Raw genomic sequence first — 17,118 nt, 5'->3', positions numbered from 1 at the left:
AGATCCTGAGCAAAGTACTGGCGACGCGACTAATACAATATGTGCCGCAGTTGATCCATCCCGACCAATGTGGTTTTGTGCCGGGCCGGAGCACGGCCATGAATCTCAGACGCTTGGCCCAGCTGATGCTGGGAAGCAGGGCGGACATGGATCCGGAAGGCTGCATATCACTGGATTTGAGGCAGGCATTTGACTCCCTTAGGTGGGACTACATGTTTGCCACGCTCTTAAAATTCGGGATACCGCCCGAATTCGTTGCCTGGGTCAGGCTTTTGTACACTCTCCCTACAGCGAGAGTGCGCACTTCCGGGCACATTTCGGGACCTATAGCTATAGCCAGGGGCACCCGACAGGGTTGCCCGCTCTCCCCTCTTCTGTTTATCCTCGCCCTTGAACCGTTGCTTTGCAGACTCAGGGCACTGGCCCCCCGTTATGGTATCCTGAGACATGGGACGGCACATATTGTGTCCGCCTATGCCGACGACATCATATTGTACCTTCGGGACCTGCGGGGCGACATGGGCCCCATACCCCAAATATTTGAGGACTTCCGGGAGATCTCAGGCCTTACCATAAGCGAGCCCAAGTCTTATGGATTCACCTTCGGGACTACAGATTCTTCCGCTCCCCTACCCTTCACCCCGCACGAGTTTCAGATAGCGGGAACCACCTTCCGGTATCTAGGGATGCACATATACAGAGAGGCTAGCATGATGGTTGACGGCAACCTTGGCAGGACCCTGAGAGCACTGAAGTCACAGATCCAATTCTGGCTGACACTGCCCCTCTCAGTTGCTGGCAGAGTGGCCATTTCCAAAATGGTAATGCTCCCTCGCCTTGTTTACCACTTCACCAACCTGCCGTTCCTGATCCCAGCTGTGACGTTTAAACACCTCGACTCCCTACTTACGGAACTTGTATGGGGTCACGGGCGCAGGCGTATTGGCCTAGCTAAACTGCAGCTCCCCTCGAGCTCCGGTGGTATGGGCCTTCCAGACTTTAGGGCATACAACTATGCGTGCCAGCTGCAATGGCTAGCCTACTGGGTGGCGGGCCGTAACCTTCACGAGATCAATATGACAGAGAGGGAACACGAAAGAGGGGACGTGCACAAGTTGCTCCTACCCCGTTCGGACGTACCGAGAGATGCCCCGCCACTCCTCCAGCTGGCGGTGACATATTGGTGGAAGGCAGTGAGGTACACTTCCCCCGTGACTTCGTATGCTCCCACGATCCCACTTCTGGGCATCCCGCTGGGCTCTGGCACACTCACGACAACCAGGCTAACGCCGTGGCTGGACGCAGGTGTGACGCATGTGGGAGACCTGTTCTCGGAAGGGCGCCTACTGTCCTTTACGGATTTCAGGACTATGCACAGCGTTCCCAGAGGCTCATTCCTTCTGCACGCAGGCCTTCGTCACTATATAACACACACCTGGGCGCCTGAAGGACAAGAGCCAACTACTAACCCCCTGATAACGATGCAATACCTTATGGGCACGGGCGGCCACTTAACCAAATGGCTCACAGCTAGCATAAAAACCGGAAGGGCGGTCCCGCTGGCACCACTCAGGGCAGCATGGGAAGGTGACATTGGTAGGCCACTGCGAGACAAAGATTGGGAACGCATCCTCCAGTTTCCCAAGAGGGTAGCCAGAAACCCCAAGTACAAGTTTATCCAGCTGATGGTACTACATAGGGCCTACCTGACCCCGCATCGCCTGCACGTGATGTTCCCCGACGCGAGTAGCAACTGCCCCCGATGCGACGCTGACGACGCATCGCTACTACATATGCTATGGCAATGCCCCAAGTTGGGCCATTATTGGGCCACCATCGCTGACACGCTTGAGTGTGCTGGCGCCCGGTCCCAACCGCTCACCATAGAACATACACTATTGGGCCTGGGACCGTCGACACGCACTAGGACCGTGGCGACACGTTTCACAGACTTAGCCCTATTACTGGCGAAGCGAGCAATGACAATGAGGTGGAAATCCCCCAGACCCCCTGACCCGGACTTATGGAAAGCAGAGGTGATAAGGTGGGGCAAGGCGGAAGGCGAGGCGCTGCAGCGAGAGGAACATAGAGGTCTCAGGAAAACACTGATCTCCCTAGACTGGTTCACTGTGCTGGGGACCTTTGAGGCTGGGGAGGAGGAGGGCGGAGGAGATACGGATACCTCAATACACACGGGCTGATTGGGCCCAACCCCTCAGGACATTCATGATATACGGTGCACTGTGCTGAGGTACGGCGAACCCAGTACCATTGACGATGCTATCCCAGCCTGCCCAAGTGTGTGGGGAACAAGCGACCACCAAGGAACTGTAATATACGGAGCAACTAGTGACCAGGATGTAAATATCGCAATTATGCGCATGTTTGTGGGGTGCCGGGAGGGATCTCTGCGGGTGGGGGAGGGGGTGGGTAGGTTAAGGAAATGTTCAGTTGCAATGGTTCTGCGCGAAATTGAAAAACCAATGGTACTAAGCACCTGTAAATACTGGGCAGACATATGTTTGCACAATTCTGATTATTGCTATGCCTGAATATGTATGTAACTGCTCCACTTACTATGCTAATAAACAGATTTTCAAAAAAAATGTTTGGTAACTGACAAAAGTAACTTGCAATAGTGTATGTAACATGCAGAACTTTAATAAAAACTTTAATTTTAAAAGAAAAAAAATCTTTAACGCAAAGTTTGCCCCTCCAAGATCAAGGAAAGGGGTTGATATCAATGTAGGCCCCAATCCGAGGGGTAAGGAACTGGAGGTTTTCCTCTTCCCAATGGATCTGCATAATGCATTGGATGAGGCAGGTACGGGTGATATGGGATTACCAACATTCAGGAGGAGGAGTAACCATGTCCAGTACAGATTATAGATTTATCTCTAACAATCAAATTTTTCGGCTGATGCATAGCACCATTATACACTCTAATTTCAGCAATCACAACCCAATTGAGGTAGCACTGACTGTGTCATACAGGGTGGAATTTAAAATTGGAACAGGAAACTGCAATGTAAAGCCATCTACGCACAACCTTAGAGTGTGGTGGAAACTCCCTAGCCCTCTCAAATTCTTAGGTAAAATAGGCATGGAAAATATGGAGCTAGTACTGGAGGGCTTGACAGATAGTAACGAGAAAGGGGAGATAGCTCCTTTTTGGCACTCTGTATAAGTATCAAAAAATTACTTTCTAAATCCTTAAAATCAGCCCACACAGCCCCGAGATGGTTCAATCATGAGTGTTCTTCAGCAAATCGAATGCTGCAAAGAACTCTAACTGCCTGTCAGCGAGACCCCCGCTGCTGTGGCCCTCCTTTGGAAGCAGTCTAAAAGGACACAACAAATGGATAGAAAGCAGTCATTCCCCAGCATTGGGACATCCTAGCTCATGCAACTTCTACTAAAAACAGAAAATTCTTCTGGAATGCAGTGTCAGTCATGAGAACGGCTAACCAGATGGTGATTGATCAACTGTCACATAAGCAGCAAGGCGTGGGAGACACACTTCTCCCAAATTTACTCTGCCGGGGACCCTGCTACCCAGGCCTCAGAGATGGGGTTCTTTTCTCAATATACAGGTCACTCTCCTAGCAGCTCTACAGCAGAGCACAGGGGGCAAAGCACCGGGTCTGGGTGGTGTACCCATTGAGTTAAAAAAAATGTAATAGGAATTTCTGGGGCCCCTTGTTGATAAAAGTTTTTAATTATTCAAAACATGCACTTAAACCTGGATCCGGGGCTTCATTTTTTTTCCCACTGAGCTTTATATAGCCTGAACTTGACCTGAATCGGGTATCAGAGAGCTTTACATAGCACCAGTTGCATTACACGAGGACACATTCATTTTTGTTAGGCACAAGGAGATTAAGTGATTTGCCCAGATTCACAGGATGTTCAGCGTCATTGCGGAGACGCAAAGCCAAGTCCCCAAATATGAGGTCGACCGCCCTAGCCGTTAGGGCAACTCGTCTCCTCATTCACCACTCTATGGATTTTCAAGAAGGGGCATCACTCCCTCCTAAGCTGCTATAATTCCATCTCATTGATAGAGATACCGACAAAAATCCTCAGAAGGATTCTATATAATAGGGTCATTGAGTGGACGGAGGAACACAAAATCATAAATCCCTGCCAACATGGTTTTTGCAGTCGTATATGCACGATAAAGCAATGCCTTAACTGATACTTGATATTAGGAAAATATACTGTGGCTAAGCAAACCCCATTATACCTCACCTTCATGGACTTGGCTTTGTCTTTTGACTGCGTCAACTGCACTAAACTATGGCATCTTTTACTGGAAATAGTGCTGGGTGCGACATCTGTCCATCTCCTGGCATCCTTGCATAAGAACACAAAGGCCAGGGTTAGATTTGATCAAAATGGCACAGTATCTAAGGAAATTCATACAATGAACGGGGTGCAACAAGGTTGCATGGTGACTTCCTTGTTGTTTGTTTTATACATTACAAACTTAGCTCCCATCTGATCCCCTGCACCCCGGATGTAGCTATGAAAAAAGGCGCCCCACTTCGCATATTGTTATATGCGAATGACGCTGTATTATTAGCTTGTACGCTCAAAGCTCGCCAGTTCATTCATTTGTGCAATTTATGGCCACCTTTGATTTATTAATTTTTCCAAGTCATTTACAATGGCGTGTGGTCCTAAGAGCACTCAGCTCTCAAGTTTAGTGGTAGGCACAAAGCGATTGTTAAACACATGCACTTTTTTCTACCTGGGGTGTACTTTTTTGTGCTGCTAGCTCATGGACTTCGAGCATAAAACAGCACAGGGTGAAGTTATTCACGGGAGTAGGTTTACTTTTTTGGTCTCCCATTCCCCCAAGGCGGCAGGGCCCTTGCACCGCTGTTACAGATATATACCACACAATGGGCCTCATTATGATGTCGGTTAGGTCGCAAGTGACAGTCCGTCGGTTGCGGTCTGACCGACATCTGGTGCCGCAGTCCGACCACTGCATTATGATGCACAGCGGTTGGAGGCAGCAGGCAGTGGGACCGACCGATAAGCACGTCCGACCAATGGTCGGATAGAAATACCCTAGGATAGGGTGGTGCCTGCTCAGGTACCACTGAAGGTATTCTGATGTCCCTTTCATAAAACCTTTAAATGGTGGTCTGACCACCATCGAAAGGCTGTCGGAAACAGATTTTGGGGGCCCGCCCCTCCTCGTCCTCTGCTATGAGGCCTGGTGGGCACCTTTAGCGCCCTTCCCAAACATCCATACCCTGTGTGCCAGGCACCACATGGGGTTGACGCACAGTGAATGGATATTTGCAAACATCCGTTTATCCAATGTGGCTTGTGCTGTGACCCTTTTCCGGCAGCAGTCACAATAAAAAAATGGATGGTTCCGATCACCTCATGGGCAGTTGCATCTTAATTTGTCCGATGGAACCGCCGACTACTAGTCGGACGGTTTCCATTCCGAAACGATGTCGGTCGTACACGTGTCTGACCAGCATTGTAATCATGGTCTAAGTGTTCTGGTGGTATGCTTAGGGGTGGAAATTTGGGGCATTGGGGGGTCTCTCAAATATTCAGGTGGAAGAAAATTGTGTCTTAAGGAAACTTTTGTCCATCCCCCTATCATCTTTTCATTTTATCTGCCGTAACGAGCTAGGACTAAGTTCCCTGAGTGACTGAATTTGAACCCGCCCACCACTGTTATGGATATCCATCTGGCAACCTGAGAGGCCTACCTACCAAGAGATATAATCAGCAATTGCTTAGCCTGCGATAGAGGCCTCTCCATCTCATGGATATGCCTAAGTAAAGGAATCTTTTTAAGAGATCAGCCTAGCTCAATCTTTTTTTAACACAGCATCGAATGTCATCATTGGAAGGAAGCATGTGCAAACCGTATCACTAGCCCAAGCACAAGAGAAAAGTCTAAGTGTTGAAACATTAAAACCTATTATTGCTACCTACTTGCAGTTGAGTCCTGAAACCCTTCCCAGCCACTATTTATTGAACCCAAGTGGATGAAGAAAAGACTCTTTATTGTTTCATTTCAGGGCAGACACAATTAAATACATGCTAGTCTTCCCACAAGGCTTTCAAATAATCTTAAATTTGTCCGTGCCCAGAGAATGAAATCTCTGGCAAGCCATGCTACATTTTTTCTCTTTTTGAGGCTTTTATAAAAGATTTACTAAAATGTTCTCAACCTCTTTTATGAAGTCCAGAAATCTGAGGCCTAGTTTAAGTGTCATATTTGATCTCTTTTTTTAATTTTTGTATTTATAATGATGGTTTACCAATTTTTAGGTAGTCTTGTTTGTCTGCTGAAAAAGCATTGATGAAACTGGATTATAATGTATGCTTTCTATTGTTTATTTTCACTGTTATGGCTGCTTTACAACCTGAAGAAAATCTTTTTTTTTTTTTTTTTGGTAAACCTTTATTGGTACTTGAATCAGTTACAACCAAAGCAATACAGACCATCATGATCAGCCATCAGGACGGGAGCGGATAAAACAAAGCAATTAGTCCATAGCAGCACGAAGCTCCGCTCCACAAATACTTGGTTGTAACCCAGGAAAGCATTCTTACCAGAAGGTAACAGGAGTAAAGAAGGTTTCATTTTAAAAATAAATAAGAAAAGCAGGATCTGTGGAATTACACGTAAAACAGAACAAAGCAAGGGATAATCAAGAAGCAGGATGGTCATAGTCCGGATTACTGTCGGTAAGGCATGGAAGTTCCAATACAGTATCAGGATAGTCGAAATGCAAAGCAGTTCTCCCACCGAACAGTTCCAGGCCTCAGTGGCAAAGCATTAAAAATCACCCTCATCGTTCAAAATAAGAAGAGCATGCGGAAGAGTATCCCCACAAAGATCCCAATTAAGAAGAAAAAAGGAAAAGGAAAGTCGAGCCAAGAGCAGCAAAAATAAAGAAGGCCATAGAAACGAAGAAGAAAGAAGGAAAACAACAACACCCCTCCCCCATCCCCCCACCCTGCACCCCTGCATGTGGCTACGGCCTACCCCCCTAGCAGCGTGCCTGTCGCCCATTACGAACCCGAACGAAATATAGACAAGAGAAGAAGAGAAAAAAAGGAAAGGCGATAACACATCATGAAGTAAAGAAGAAGAGAGAAAAGAAGGGATAACTAACAGCCCACAATAGGAAAAGAAATATGTGGGAGATTCCCGATATGGGAACCCCGACCTCCCCCCCACCATCACACAACGGTTCAATTGCTTAGAGAGTAAAGACATAACATTGGGAGCACCCTCTTAAACAGGATATTATTAATCGCTCAGCATTTCAAGTCCCACAGAAGGTTATAGATCTCCCCAAGTATCAGCAGTGGCGCCCCGAGCGCACTGGACTCCCACGGGGCCCCCAGATTAATAGTACAGATTACACCAGTCATATAATGTCGGGCCAGGTCAGAAAAGTACAAACTGGAGCACACAAGTCATTCCAGGAGGAGCCAAAGCCTCTTCGACATCACATAGCGCGGTTCACTCAACCGCCATCAACCTTCGCCCAGGGGCCAGTTATACTGTTAGACGATCCGTTACGAGCCACCAAGGAGTCTCTTAAGGGAGCATGTCCACGCTCCAGCCACCATTAAGTCACATCCACATCCGGCCGCGGCTCCTCCGCAGGGAGTTGCGACATTCATCCCACAAGGAGTGGCGGGCAAAGCTGGACAGTTAATCATCGATCCAAAGGCAATCAGACCATCCTCACGCCGTTTCCAGAATGTACTTCTCCGGCCCCTTGGGGGTATTCATTCACCATCCCCGGCATCCAATACACTCAGTCGCCGCCATAGCTAGGTAGAACCCATCAAGTCACCCCTTTTTCAGGGAGCACCACCGCGGCGCAGTACAGACCGGCTCCGGAGTCGCCGGCCCCCGCCAGATAGGGGATTGTAATTCGCTGGTGCCCCAACAATAAAGTAACACTGGATGCTATTTTCCCCCACCACTGGCTAGTGCTCACGGGCCCCCCCAGCCCAAGAAGTAACACATCAACATCGTGCCCCCACTGGCACCAGTGAGCCGGAGCGTAAATAGCAGTTCAATGTAGAAGGCAAGCAATGTACCTCCTGGGAAACAAAGACCAGTTCCCATTGTCCGGCTGCCGATGAAATGTGCTGGGGGGGGGGGGGGGGGGGGGGGGGGGGGGGAAGGAGCAATCAGCACAGAGGGACCGTGCATCACGCCGATAGTGGGTTCCAGCGGTGTCGAGGGGTAAATTGGCCTCCATGGCGGGTGACCGGCGTCCCACGGGTCCGTGTGGCCGCTGTTGTTTAACTGGCGGCCGGGTGCAGTGTAGCGCGAGGTCCCGGCTGCTGGCATCGGGCGGGCCGCTCCGCGCGAAGGAGCACATCTTCGTCAATGGAGCGCGGATTTTCGCCGGAGTCGGACGCCTCGTCTCCGCGTCTCTTCCGACGCACAGGAGCTCCGTTTTCGCACAGGGCGTGCGAACAAATCGATGGCTGAGGGAAGAAGGTCGGCGGAGCCGGGACCCGGTGCGGCCATCTTGGTCGCCGGCCCGGCTCCGCCCCTCCTGAAGAAAATCTTTGAACTGAACAGTTGCACATCAATATATCTGACCATGTGGCTTGGGACCCGAATCCTCTTAAATACAAGTAAACTTGGTGAAACCACCTCTTGGTGTCACAATACTGAATTACGGGAAGATGTCACTGAGGCACAATCTTTTGCCAAAGAATAAAAGCTATTGCTTAAAGAGATCACAGACGCGGTATCTTATTCAATGACCCTATGTGACAACCTGAAATCTACGCTAGATGTCTGGACATCAGCAAAATGTCCAGGAAAACAAAGGAGATCAAACATACACTAGATGCCATATTTGACGAAATAGAAAGAACTGAAATACAACACAAATGGAAACATTTTGCTGCTGTAGAAAAACTCAAATATTTGAAGTATGAATATAACAAAATTGTCAGCAAAGAGGGACATTTCTGGATCGACACACATACAGCAAGAATACTATTATACCATAACAAAGCAGGGAGGTCGTAAGCTGCGTATCTAAAACTTAAAAGAAACAAATCATTTTTCACTGGTATTGGGGACAGGTGGATCTATTAAAACCAGCGCTAAAAAAATAGTCAATGTTTTAAAATGTTGTTTACATTTCTCTCTACAAGCCAAAAGCTCTCCCTGATACCGAAAGCTGTATAAAAGTGCTCAATTTCCCAATTTTATTTAAGATAATGATAAAGCTACATTAAATAAAAACCAAACTCAAGAAAGGAAATTAATGAAGCCATCAGATCAACCCCAAGTGGAAAGGCTCCAGGTCCGGACAGATTCCCAGTAACCATGTTGCATCCTCTATAGCCACTCTGAACCACTTTCCACAAACTGGAAGGGTCTTCGGTACTGCTGTAAAAGTGGCAATTATAGCAATTCCAAAATAGGTCGAAGACAACTCAAACCCAAAAGGTTTTAGGGATATCTCCCTAAGAAATATGGAAGCTAAAATCTATGTAAAAATCCTAGTCAAACATCTCGAACCTTTTATACCATTTTTGATTCATAAATCACAATCAGGGACTCATACAGGTATAGTGGCAAGTGACAATGCATGTACTTTTTGTCACCTTATCAAAAGAGCCTATCTCTCCACCTCTCCCATGGTGACCTTTGACAAGGTAACTTGACCCTACTTGGAGGAAATTCTGCATCACAACTTGGTTCCTAGCTTTGCATGTATGGTTGAGGCCTTATACACCTGCCCGATAGCTAGAGTCCTCGCCAATAACTGCCTCTGTTCCTCTCCTCATCAAGGCACCAGACAAGGTTGCCCTCTTTCCCCATTATTATTTCTGTTAGCAATTGTCTGTCTTCTGCGATTGATTAACAGTTCTAAGGCCATTAAGAGTGTTGGCTTCAAATCATTCCATCTCAGTACAGTGGTTATGCTGATGACGTTTTGGTCTTTTCCTAAGAAGCAGACTAAGCCATCCCTGCACTTCTTCATATGGTCCTTTGTTTTTCGACAATTTCGGGCTAATGCCTAAATAAGGATAAAACAGAAGTCCTCCCGCTAACGTGCACTGTCTCTCTTCATGCTTAGGTTACCCCGGGGTACTCTGGCAACCCAAATGTTATAAATATCTTGAGTTGTAGTTTCCAAAGGTCTCCTTTCTTCAGTAAGATATGATGAATCAAAGACCTTAGACAAAATTAGGGACCTACTAGAGGCTTGGTTTCCAAACATCTCATGGTTAGAGCAGACATGAATCAATAAAAATGATGATAACTCCATTAATAAACCTCATCTCTATTATATTACATGTATGCCTCTCTGAACAATTGTTTTCTATGGGTGATAAAATCCCCTACTCCTTCATTAGGAAAAATAGAAAGGCCAGAATCTCCAATAAAAAAAACAAGTTGCACTAAAGAAATGGTGGATGTAACCTTCCCAATTGGTTCCATTAGCAAACTGCCTTCCTTGCCACACAAGGAGCAAAATGGTTTATAGATATTAATGATTACCAACTGCTTTGGTACTGGGTGAAAAGGGTATTAGCTGCCTCAACCTCTTAATCATGGTTTTAACAAGGCTCTCATCCCCCCCCTACATCACCTAGAAATTCTTAAAGATACCATCACAGTAATTCACCTGCTAGACAGGAAAATAGAGACCCTTATATCTGATTCCACCCTTTATGTATAAGGATAATAAGAACTGTGATCAATAATGCATAATAATGAGTATTTTTGGAGAGACAGGTATCACCCTAGACAGAGATTTATACAATAGTTCAAGACATTATCATTTGTGGAATTTAAGAAGATTTCTAATCATCTGTCCAATCTAGTTGTCTACACTTTGTGTCCCTTCCTGCACATTAACAATCTGAAATGGTGACTTGAAACTTCTATTTGTGCTGCTTAATGCAGCACACATAGAAGCTGCAAAACGTCCGTTTTTTGAATGATTGTTTATGTGCAGGAAAGGACACCTTCCTTCACATAAACAATCAAAGGGATTTTGCTGTTTCCATGCGTGCTGCACAATGCAGCACATATGAAAACAGCAAAAACTAGGAGAAATTAAACATTTCTACTTGTTTCGACAGGGTAAGACCAGCTTTTCCCATGTATTAATTTTGGAGCTGCCCCATATTTACGCCACCCTTGTAAGTGTGGGGCAGCATCAAAATCAATGGGTGTTGCAGTGTAATGCCCACAGTAACACCCATTGCCTTCCCTTTCATGCTTATTTACAAGGCAGCAGAATGCAGCACACATAGAAAGAGCAAAAAGTGAGAAGAACTAAATGTATTTCTCCTCATTGCGCCAGCCTAAGCCTCCACACAATTGTGGATTTGCTGTATTTGCCACATAATCCATCATCAGATGCATAATCTGCAGATTTAATTAAAATAAAAATTTCTAGCCCAAACAGTTCAAAGTTACTGAAAATGTAGTGAAATGTCTTGCTGTGCAGTGGAATGCCGTTAGCACAGGTTTACATGTCACCTTTCTGTTGCTTATTGCTATATTTGGGTGTTAAACGAGTACTAATGATCTGCCCCTATGCTCAGACAGTGCTAACAAGTCTAACAAATGCTGGAGGTCACATAAGGTTAGAGACGGACACCTCCCCCGGCACGCACATGTCTCCTTGCTACACCTCTGCATGATGTGCTTAAAGCTCCTCCGTCAGACAGTTGAAGAAAGCGAGGCTCTGAGTAAAGTGTAATGGCTAATACATGTTGTGACGGCCAGAGCTGCCAACTTTGGAGCTGGGGAACCAGGTTCAAAATGTGGCTTTGGCTCAACATCCTGTGATAATGGACAAATCACTTATGCCCACATGCATCAAGCACTTTTGCATTCGCAAACGGTGCGATTCCTTAAAATCGGCCGTTTGCGAATGCAAAAGTGCTTTTTCAGATGCATCATCATTTCTGAATGGAATTCGCTGATTTTGCGACTTTCCAGAATGCGAATGCATTTAAGGAATCGCAAATTTGCGATTCCTTAAATGCAATGCATCATTCAGAAATGAAATTGCGAGAACAAGGTTTGGAAGTGCAAATTACCACGAGGTTGAACCTCGTGGTAAATTGCGAAAAATGTTTAAAATGTACTAATTTACATTTTAAACGATGTCATGTTACAGACACACATGTCCTTAGGACATGTGTGTGTGAAACATCCATTTCAAATTACATTTCGGGGGTGCAGGGGGGGGTCCTTTGGACCCCCCCCTGCACCCATGAAATTTTCTAAGTGCCATTCGCAATTTCCATTGATTCCTAAGGGCCTTTTGGCCCATAGGAATCAATGGGAATTGCGAATTAGCAATTTTGAAGTCACAAAATATTTGCGAGTCGGTAAAAATTGCGAATTTTACCGAATCGGAAATATTTTGCACTTTCCATGATGCATCCCGTTTTGCGAATCCATATTTGCGATTCGGTAAAATTCGCAAATTTGGAAACGCAAAACGGGAGTTTGATGCATGTGGGCATTTATGTTCCCATGCCTACCAAAAAGAAATATTGTGGCAACCTGTAATGTAACCGGTGGTCAAATAAAGCTCTCCAATACCTTCAAATCTATTGCACTGTATAAAATAAAAAAAGAGGAGATGGTTTTTCCACAAGGGTTGGGGTGAGACTATGGGATTCTCAAAAACAGTCTAAGGGGGCCCAAACTGCATGAATAAGATTAATTAAGTGCTGACAAAGTCACTAATACATTAAGGCATCACCATACAAACAGCGAAATCCCCCCAAACGAATAAGAAAAACAGGATAGAGAAAATATATGTTTTTTATTTATATTGTTTTATCAAAATTCATAAAAGGTGAACATATGACATGATACCATTCCAACATACATAAATATGTTTGTTGGAAGAGGTCCCACATTCACACACTCAATACACACTAACAACCACAATTGCACAAATGCAAACATACTCATACACTCTAAAAACTCAAGGAGGGTTCAACATTTGTGATATTGTCAAAACTCAAATTAGTTAACATTCATGATACAAGATACATGATAGGCATCAAGTAGTTAATAGGCATTCAAGTGTCTTCTTATTAGAGATGGTGGAAACAAAACGGAGGCATGTTGTTCTCCAGCACCAACGCGAGTTTCGCTGTCTAACCCGATATGGGTCACACCTTCATCCGGGCGGTCAAATCAAACTGTGGGACACAAGAATAGATGCACCTGGATTTAAAGCATCTAGGCAAGCCACCAGCAGTAACCATTGGGTTGAAAAAAGCTCAAAAACAGAGTCAAGATAATTAAATAGATACTGCTCTGGTGTGGACAGACAAAAAGGTCATACACATCCACTTATAGTATAGTTCGGAATGAGGAGATATTTTTGCAGTTAGTCCAATCTCCAAGAGGGTAGTGCTCAAAGACGCGTTTTCAGCAGAGTTCAGAATACACCCAAGTCAGCTGATTTGGCATTCGTTGGAAGTTTCATTCCCCGCACCCCGCAGGACGACTATGGCCGCCGCAGTTTATGCTTCTCTTTGGGTGTTTAGAGTGTATGAGTATGTTTGCAAATGTGGTTGTTAGTGTGTATTCAGTGTGTGAATATGGTACTTTCTATTTATTTATGTATGTTGGAATGGTATCATATCAATTGTCACCTTTTATAAATTTTCATAAAATAATATAAATAAAAAACATATTTTTTCTCTATCCTATTTTTCTTATTCGTTTGGGGAAATTTCTCTGTTTATATGGCGATGCCTTAATGTATTAGTGAATTTGTCAGCACTTAATTAATCTTATGCAGGCAGTTTGGGTCCCCTTAGGCTGTTTTTGGTTTTCTCCCATGTCCGACCTGCCTGCTATTCGTGTTCAGGGGCCCCCTTCTGTATGAGCGGTTAGACTATGGGATTGTGACAGACAGGTAACTAATCTGAGCAGAGCTTTGTTGGTCCATTGCATAGAAATAATGTTGCAAAAAAGCACAGCTTAAAAAGTCACAGAGACCACAGTTCCTATGAGGGGGGGGACGTGTTGTGGGGGGGTTGCAAAGTGTGGTTCTGGAAAGATCTTCATGCTCGCACCCAATTGTATTGGACTGTGAATAGGGGAAATACAGTGGAAGCAATTTTACCAAACAACTCCAGCATGATACGCTGTAAAAAAATACTAAAGCAAAGTGTTTGAAGGCCAATAACTTACCCATTGGATTTTATTCAGTTTCTCGTTAGTTTATGCAATACCTTCTAGGCATAACAGTCAGAGGTATGGCAATTACAAGATGGTGTACTTTACAGTCCACCCACTCATTATACCACTTGCAAACATACAGCAGGAGCAGCCTAAATGGTTTATTCCTGCACACTTCAGTAGCCTTCCCCTATAATTTCAAGTGCTGGAGTCAGTGAAAGCTTAGATACGGACACCTCCCCCACAGGCACATGCATCCTTACTACAACTCTGCATGCCCTACGTCAGACAGCTGAAGAAAGCAAGTCTCTGAGTAAGAGTGTAATCTTGTACATGGCGTAACAACCAGAGCTGCGAACTTTGGCGCTGGGGAACCAGGTTTGAGTTGTGGCATCTGCTCAATATTCTGTTATTCTGGCCATATGATGTTATCTCCCCGTGCCGACCCAAAAAAATTATTGTGTAATGTAAAACATTGTGTAATGTAACTGGTGCTCAAATAAAGCACTCCTATACCTTCAAGTCCATCGAGCTGTCTAAAAAAACAAGAAACGAAAACTGCAAAAAATACACAAGGTGTCGGGCGGGGATGTGATGTTGGGGAACCAGCTCGAGGAGATTAAGTGACCTATGAGCAGCGCTGTGCGCCAGCGACCAGTGAGGAGAGAGCAGAAAGAAAAAGTCTTTCATTGTAACTAAAACCTATGGTCAATAGGGATAGGGTGCATGTAGCAGGGGCAGTTTGCAGGGAGGAACAAAACAGTCAAAAGGCGGAATAAATGAATACTATTAACCAATTAAAATAAGGAATTTGTAAAGGTAGACGAAAGAGCCAATGGAAAGTGCTGGGCGTGTTCAAAGCCCATAGAACTGAATACTGCATGTCTCGAAGAAAGCGCATGCGCTGCCTAGGTGAGACCTTAAAACTGAAGCTCATTAGTTCCATTGCAAGTGACTAATATGATGGAGCTGTGGTGGGTCAAGGAAGCACAGAAATAAGGGAAAGAGGGAGAGAGGAGTGGAGAGAAACGTATGATGGATGGATCTGGAGAAGGATAGAAGAAAGGATCAATGGAAGCACAAATGGAGAGATGGATTGGAAAAGGGCAGAAAGAATGATAGATGGTGAGAAAGTGGAAGGTTGGTGGATGGAGAGAATAAAGGAAGAAAGGGGAGAAAAAGAAGACAGAAAGATGAAAATTAGGAAAGAATGAAGGAAAGAAAGTATGAAATTAAGAAGGAAACCAAGACAGATAGAAAAAAATAAAGGAGAGAAGTAAAGATGTATAGGGCAAAGGCAGAGAGAAAGATGGAATAAAGGGAGGAGATGAAAAAAAGAAAGCATGATGAAAACAAGGAAGAAAATAGAGAATACACAAAGTAAAGATGAAGAAAGGTGTAAACAAAGAAAATACATTAAACAATAGATAATAAAGTTGGAATGAAAGACAGAATAAAAAGTGTAAAAAAAGAAAGAAGGAAAAGAACAAATGAGTGCACGTTTGCCTGATTTATTTTTCTGACTACTAGTTTGCCCCCAGGCCAGTGATTCTTAACCTGTGCTCCAGGAACCCACTGGGAATCTGTGAAGCCTACTCAGCATGTCAGCGATATATAAGAACGTATTAATAAAGTATGTTATGTTATGTTAGTGCTATTTGTATTGCGCACAGCTGCTCCAGCGAAGGAGCGTCCCGGCGCACCGACAAGGTGGCGAACACATAAATAAAGTGCAAAATAGACAGTTGACAATATTAAATCATTCTGTAAATGTGAAGGAATTTAAAATTGGAGGCTGAAAACTAAGTTAGTGTCCTCAGGTTGATTCTTAGGAGCATAGGTAGTACATCAAGCAGAATACAGTATGGGCAATGAGTTTGAAGAATGCTGTATCTTTATTTTCTGAGAATTGTTTTGTGATTCAAATCATCGAAAACACCTAGGCTGGGGTCCACGGGTCCACGGGTTCCAGTAATGCCTCAGAGGAGGTCCCCGGTTTCCAATAATGATTTAGTGAGCATCCACAGGTTAAAATAATTAAGTGGGGGTTCCACAAGTCAACAGATTAAGAACCACTGCTGTAGGCCATATGACTATAGCACTAATATTATAAGATACATCTGTGACCTCTGTAAGGATGTGTACTCCACACATTCTAACAAAACATTCATCCTGTAAGAGGAGAAGAGGTCACATAATAAAACAAATATAGGAAAACCAGATACATGACTTGTTTCTTTTCAAGCTGTACAAGTGGTCTTGTGGACAATATAGGTTGGTAGGCCTTACATTTTGTGTGATAGTGCTTAGACCTAGCATAGAATACACTCACCTCTGTATACTGACAATACTGGTTGGCTGCCATTTTAGCCAATTTTTCTTCATAAGCAACTAGTATCTTAAGTTCCTCCGCAGTATACCTTGCAGCACTCCGGGTAAGAGCAAGTTTCAATTCCTTCACACAGTATGCACCCTCTTCATTCAGAGCTGGGCAATAAAAATACGTTTTACCCTAAAATCAGAAAAGATAAGTTGTCATTTATTTACAAAGCCATTCTGAGACTTTGATCCTCATGTATAAAATGTCACATACCTGTGGCAGGGGGTCCACGCTTGTAGCTGAGGAAGCAGCAGTACTCATTTCACTGGAAGAGACATTGATTTCAATATTTTTAAGCAGCGCTCTGCCGTACAAAGCGCAGAGGCGCGCTTTTAACCCTGAACATTTCCTGTTCTAATTTCATCTCCGGATTCCAGGACGCTTACCTGCTCACTCCTCCTGAGTGCACCAGCGGCCAGCTGAGCGCTGATCGCTTCGGCGGGCTCTCAGCGGCCGGGGGCGCCATCTTGGGCTGGGGTGCTCGGGTGAGGCGAGGCCAGTGACATCATCGCCACACCCCCCGAGTTCC

The 17,118-nt window shown here is 44.9% G+C and overlaps 1 protein-coding gene across 1 annotated transcript in view; it reads right to left on the bottom strand.

Moving 5' to 3' along the window:
• The window catches only part of LOC147683313 (E3 ubiquitin-protein ligase RNF19B-like), a 95,844-nt gene that overhangs the window by 21,778 nt on the left and 56,948 nt on the right, over nt 1–17,118 (bottom strand). Inside the window, exon 2 of the mRNA XM_086943762.1 lies at nt 16,542–16,721. Within this exon, the coding sequence (XP_086799888.1) occupies nt 16,542–16,721 (180 nt within the window). The remainder of the gene's footprint in view (nt 1–16,541; nt 16,722–17,118) is intronic.

Source organism: Lissotriton vulgaris, chromosome 11, assembly GCF_964263255.1.
Source record: "Lissotriton vulgaris chromosome 11, aLisVul1.2, whole genome shotgun sequence".
NCBI lineage: Eukaryota > Metazoa > Chordata > Amphibia > Caudata > Salamandridae > Lissotriton > Lissotriton vulgaris.
This window is presented reverse-complemented; position numbering and strand designations above follow the sequence as displayed.